This window comes from Chrysochloris asiatica, unplaced genomic scaffold, assembly GCF_000296735.1.
Source record: "Chrysochloris asiatica unplaced genomic scaffold, ChrAsi1.0 scaffold00310, whole genome shotgun sequence".
In the NCBI taxonomy this organism is placed as follows: Eukaryota; Metazoa; Chordata; class Mammalia; order Afrosoricida; family Chrysochloridae; genus Chrysochloris; species Chrysochloris asiatica.
In genome coordinates this window covers 2681020-2686894 of record NW_006408828.1, presented here as the reverse complement: position 1 = coordinate 2686894, position 5875 = coordinate 2681020, and the positions used below count along the sequence as shown (strand labels likewise).

Sequence of the window (5875 nt, the reverse complement as noted above, 5' to 3'; positions counted from 1 at the left end):
TTATGTATCCTCCCTAGGACGGGCTGTGTTGGGACTTTACAATCTGTGTCACTATCTCTTGTCACCTCTCCCTGCCATCCCCTCTTCTCTCCTTCCCAGTTATACTCTTGGGGGCAGGAGGGGAACACAGTAGGACTAGATTAGGACTCAGAATGACTTGCATGTTGGTATGATTGACTGAAAGCCAGAGATTTACTACCAGTGGGCTTGCCTTCATTGAGGTCAACCTCTGACCTTGCCAAGTGGTTTAGTTGCCAAGTGGTTTGCGTGGCTGAGGCAGCACGGCGAGGATGAGGAACTACAAAAAGAACTGTTGCTCCTAACAATGAAGGAGATAACACTTCTCGAGAATCGAGGATCTTTTATGGTTAGAACACCAAGTTAAAACTCTGGGAATGGCCACTAAGACAGAAGTAGAACCAGGTGTCTTCTGGGGATAAGGAACTTTGCTGGCTTTGCCCCCACAGCAGCCAAACTGGGCCTCTGGATGAGGGAGGTGTGAAGGTCATGCTTCCTAAACCAGGACCAAACAAGGTAGGAGGTCCCCGCACTCAGCTCACAAGGCCTGTGAGAACAGGAAAGACACATTATTGGACTCTGAACTTGGACCCCATCTGTGTACTTTCCACTGTGTGGGGCACAAGCCCTGGGATCTTCGGAGCAGACAGCATGCAGGCTGCTAGCACATGTGTGACTCGAGCATCTACTCCACAGCCCTTTCTCAGGCCTCAGTCCCAGCATTTAAAATCAGGCACTCACCCAGGTAATCGTCCATCAGGGAGCCAATAGCAAACTGTAAGAAGTAAGAGAAAAAGGAAATGAAGCCAAGGTCACAGAACCATCCCTCAGCACCCAGTACCAGCCATCTGGAACTCTTTGTGGCAGAAGAGCACAGAAGCCCCAGGAAGTCTGGATGGTCAGAAATCTATAGCACCCAGCTCTGTCCAGGACAGCTCTGTGGCAGCAGGCAAGAGACTCACAATGTCGTTCTTATCCACGCGGGTTCCCACAATCTTCAAACGGATCTCATCATCCTGCTGAATCACAATGTCCTGGAGAGAGGTGGGAAACAGGGTAGTGAGACCTCCCCTTCTGCCCCCCCTTGTCCCTTCCTCACCAAGACAATGCTTTCTCAAAGAGTTTGCTTCTCTCCTCCCTTCTTCTTTCAGTGACCTCTTCCTACCCACTCACCTCTTCCATCGTCTTATAACACGGTGGGTTTGAGTTAGGATCAAACTCCATCTCCGAAGGGATGGACTGAAAAGAGAGTGATGCAGGGTCAGCAGTTTAAAGAAAAGCTCCAACAGATGGTCTTGAATGGATGTTTCTCCTCCTTCACACCCTCCAGCAGTTCATCCCACCCTCCCTCCCCCACCAAGCACTCAGACTTACATGTCGAGAGATGAAGCAGGACATGGGTCCAATCTCTGTGAAGAGTCCAACCTAGAAGGTGGAATGAGTGGTCTGGCTTACTTTGTCCCTCAAAGTCTCTTAGGCTTCCTATCTTTATCTGTTCCCTAGAAGTTCCTTCACGTTTTGAAACCATTATAACTCGTCGCATCTGTTTTCAATTCTTTTCACCTGGCCACAGTAACAACTCTATCATCGTAAGCTAGTCGGCTAAGAAGTGTGACTATTACCTCACCTACCCCGAAGGGACCAAGGCGCTCTGGTAGCGTAGTGGTTACGAATCGGACTGTGAACCTCAGGGTCAGCAGTTCGAAACTACCAGCTGTTCCATGGGAGAACGCTTTCTGCTCCCGTGAAGATTTAAAGCCTCGGAAACAATGTACAGGGTCATTGCTATGAGTCGGAACCGACTCCACAGCACATAACAACAACAATCCCAAAGTGACCAGTCACTGGAGAAAGCTATCATGTTTGGTAAGGTGGAGGGTCAGAGAAAAAGAGGAAGACCCCCAGCGAGATGGATTGGCAAAGTGGTAGCATCAATGGGCTCAAACATGGCAACAATTATGAGGTTTACCCAGAATTGGGCAGTGTTTCTTTCTGTTATGCATAGGCTCGCTATGAGTTGGTACCGACTTGATAGCAATTAACAACAACAAACCCCCAAGTGAGGCAGGGTCACCATTTGACAGGTGAGAAAACCGAAGCGCAAAGAAGTAAAATGACTTAGCGGTGGACACAGAGTCAGTAAGTGGAGCCAGGACTACCCACTGCTGGGGATCATCTTACCTTGTTGACCTGAGTGACGACAGCGTCCACCACCTCCCCTTTAAAGGGCCGGAACACAATGGCCTTGTACTTAACTGGGTAAAGAACAAAACCTCGGCCTGGCTGGATCACACCAGCACCAATATTGTCAATGGTGGTGACAGCAATGACAAAGCCGTACCTGTGAAGAGTGTGAGAAAGAACCTCTAAAGTCATCCGCAAACAAGTCACTGAGCCCGGGGAAGGGGAAGTGGACAGCATCCCCAGAAAGATGAATGGCATGGGGAGACCAGAGGACACCATCTATTAAACACCCAAGAAGACTGCAGTCTTTGAGCCAACAGACCTCAAGCTTTGGGAAGCCTCAGAATCACCAAAGACACATTTGTTGAATTCCCAAGTGTGCCCCCAGAGTCTTGATTCTGCAGGGCCAAGATGAGGCTCAGAAACCTGCATGTTCAAGATTATTCTCCTAGAGGCCCAAGAACTCCACAGCTCTGGGTTCAATCCCAGCTCATCCCCATCATCTTCTACTAAGAGGTCCCTCTGTCTGTGCAGAACCCAGAGATGGACAAGTTCCATCCCTTTTCTTTCCCCCAGACTCTCAGTCTGCTTTCTCCTGGTAACTTATTCTTTCAACGAACATCTACTAAGGCCCAAAATGTGCCATGCCAGGTGCCTAGCAAAGAGGAGAGGGGATCACATTGGGGTAACAAAGGCAGGGACAATGCATCGGCTGTGAACTCCCTGACAGCCTGTCTCATTCTGTCTCATTCACTGCATGCCACTAGGGTTGGCACCAGAGTTGAAGGAAGCGGTCAATGAAAGGCCCATCTCAGCGGAACGCAGGAGGAACCCAAACCAAGAGGCAGCGGACTGTCTGGGGCGCCCGATGAGAGGAGTGGGTGGTAGACCGTCGTTGGCGACACAGGACGCGGTGTGGGCAACAGCCAGGCGGCGTGGAGGGCGCGACACTCACTTCCCCGTGCAGGTCCCCTCCACCTCGGTGAAGAGTTTCTGCTTCACCGTGTTGAGCAGGTTGGGGCCGAAGTAGCGCGGGTGCAGCAAGATCTCGTGCTCCAGGGAGATCTGCAGGGAAGATGGGATGGTGAGCCGAGGAGGCGCAGCGGGGATATAGGCTAGAAGGGGACCCCAGCCCTGCGCCGTGCTCACGTGGTAGAACATCTTGCCCAGGCTGCTACACAGTTGCGTCTATCCGCGTAGAAAAAGCCGCCACTCGCAGCCACCGGAAATACATTCATCGCCTCCCCACCTCGCTTCCGGGCTGCCAAGTAAGTGGGCGGGACCGCGCCCCTCCACGAATCCAATTGGACCTCGCAGTCGTGAGAGAGGAATCCTTGAGGCTCCGCCCCTCCGCCCCGCCCACATGGGATAAACAGCAGTTGACTTATAGAGCATGTCCAATACGTCCTCCTTTTAAACGGAATCATTAATTAGTGAAAGTCGACGCAAGTGAAACGCTTTAGCAGAGTGCATTCATTCAGCAAATATTTGAAGACCGCTTTCACGTATTATGTATAATAACTTGCTGTTCTTCATTTAATTCAAACTGTAACCAAATGTTGTTAAACAGAGCTATTACACTGAGCTGCTTTCTACTTTACCAAGCATGATGTCCTTCCCCAGGGATTGGTTGTTGTTGTTAAGTACCGTGGAGTCGGTTCCGACTCACAGTGACCCTGTGCAGGGTTTCCGAGGCTGTAAATCTTTACAGGAGCAGAAAGCCTCATCTTTCTCCCGCAGAACCGCTGGTAGTTTTGAACTGCTGACCGTAAGATTAGCAGCCCGATTTGTAACCACTACGCTACCAGAGCTCCTTCCAGGGTTGTCTCTGGTACTTCAGACATATTACCAGGGATTGGTACCTCCTGATAATATGTCTGAAGTACCAGAGACAAGTCTCTCCATCCCGACTTACTAAACAACATTCTAGCTTTACTTCTTCCAAGAAAGATTTGTCCATTCTTCTGGAAGTCTATGATACAGTTAATATTCTTATTTCAAAGTCATCAATTCTTCTTTGGAGTTCCTTATTCATTGTCCAACTTTCGCATTCACATGAGGCAATTGAAAGTATCATGGCTTGGGTCAAGAACACCTTAGTTCTTAAGGTGACATCTTTGTTTTTTAAACACTTTAAAGAGGTCTTTTGAAGCAGATTTAATCAATACAATACCTTGTTTGATCTCTTGGCTGCTGCTTCTGTAGCTCCAAGCAAAAGCTCCAAAAAAACTTCAAATTTTTCTCAGTTTGTCATGAGGTTATTTGTCCAGTCGTGAGGATTTTTGTTTTCTTTATGTTGAGGTGCAATTCAAGCTGAAGACTATAGTCTTTGATCTGCATCAGTAAGTATTTCAAGTCCTCTTCACTTGCCAGCCAACAAGGTTCTATCATCTGCATGTTGCAAGTTGTTAATGAGCCTTCCTCCAGTGCTGATGCCACAATCTTATCATATAGTCAGTTTCTCAGATTATGTGCTCAGAATACAGATGGAACAAGTATGGTGAAAGAATACAACACTGATGTACACCAGAAAGTAACTTCTTGTTCAATTTGGATGACTGCCTCTTGGTATATGGAGATGTTTCACAAGAGCACAATGAACTCTTCTAGAATGCTCATTTTTCATTCTTTGCAACACTGTCCATAATTTGCTATGATGCACACATTTTATGGATGAGGAAACAGAAACCTTAAGAGATTTATTAGAAGTACTGGAGTATGAACAGTTGATGAACCCAAAAATTATGTTCTCCAAAGCTACCAGTTTTCTTACTGCCTGGAACTCATCTTAGATAAGAAAGATACCATACCAATGTTAAAGAGTCCTTCTTTGTGCATGTGTATTTTAATATCTACACTACATACATAGGAGTCCTGGTGTGGCACTGTAGGATAAACACTTGACCACAAGGTCTGTTTGAACTGCAAGGTTAGCGGCTCCAACTCATCAGGCACTCCTTGGAAAACCTATACAGGGTTTCTTGTTGTTAAGTGCCGTCGAGTCAGTTCTGACCCATAGCGACCCTGTACAGGGTTTCCGAGGGTGTAACTCTTTACGGGAGTAGAAAGCCTCATCTTTTTCCCGCGGAGCAGCTGGTAGTTTCGAACCGCTGACCTTAAGGTTCGCAACCCGATTCATAACCACTACTATATATATGGACTTCTGGTGTGGCACTGTAGGATTAGCACTGGACTTCAAACCACAAGGTCGGCAGTTCAAATCCACCAGATGCTCCTCGGAAACACTATACAGGGTCTCTATGAGACAGAACTGGCTCAATGACACATAACAACAACTGCATATACACCACCACTTGTCTGTCAATTTGTCATACTGTGATGGCTGGGAGCTATGTTGTTGTTGTTAGGTGCCATCAGGTCACTATCAACTCATACATAAGGTAATACCGCCCAGTCCTCTACCATAATCACAATTGCTGTGACATTTGAGCCCACTGTTGCTGACACTGTGTCGTTTCATCTCATTGGGAGTCTAGTCTTTTTTGCTCACCCTCCACTTTACCAAGCATGATGTTCTTCTCCAGGAATTGGTCCCTTCTGATAATAGATCCAAAATATGAGAAATTAAGTCCTGCCATCCTGGCTCCTAAAGAGCATTCTGTCTGTACTTCTAACACAGATTTGTTTGTTTTTCTTCCATAGTTTTTAATAG

General features: G+C 47.4%; 1 protein-coding gene across 1 annotated transcript; it reads right to left on the bottom strand.

Moving 5' to 3' along the window:
• Positions 1-533: 533 nt before the first annotated feature.
• On the bottom strand, positions 534-3363 carry POLR2G (polymerase (RNA) II (DNA directed) polypeptide G). The gene is made up of 8 exons (XM_006875023.1): positions 3352-3363; positions 3158-3267; positions 2200-2359; positions 1393-1443; positions 1192-1257; positions 981-1052; positions 760-793; positions 534-565 (listed from the first exon to the last, which is right to left on the bottom strand). Exons 1-8 carry the CDS (start codon positions 3361-3363, stop codon positions 552-554), a joined length of 519 nt encoding a protein of 172 aa, XP_006875085.1. The 3' UTR covers positions 534-551.
• Between the last annotated feature and the right edge of the window lie 2512 nt (positions 3364-5875).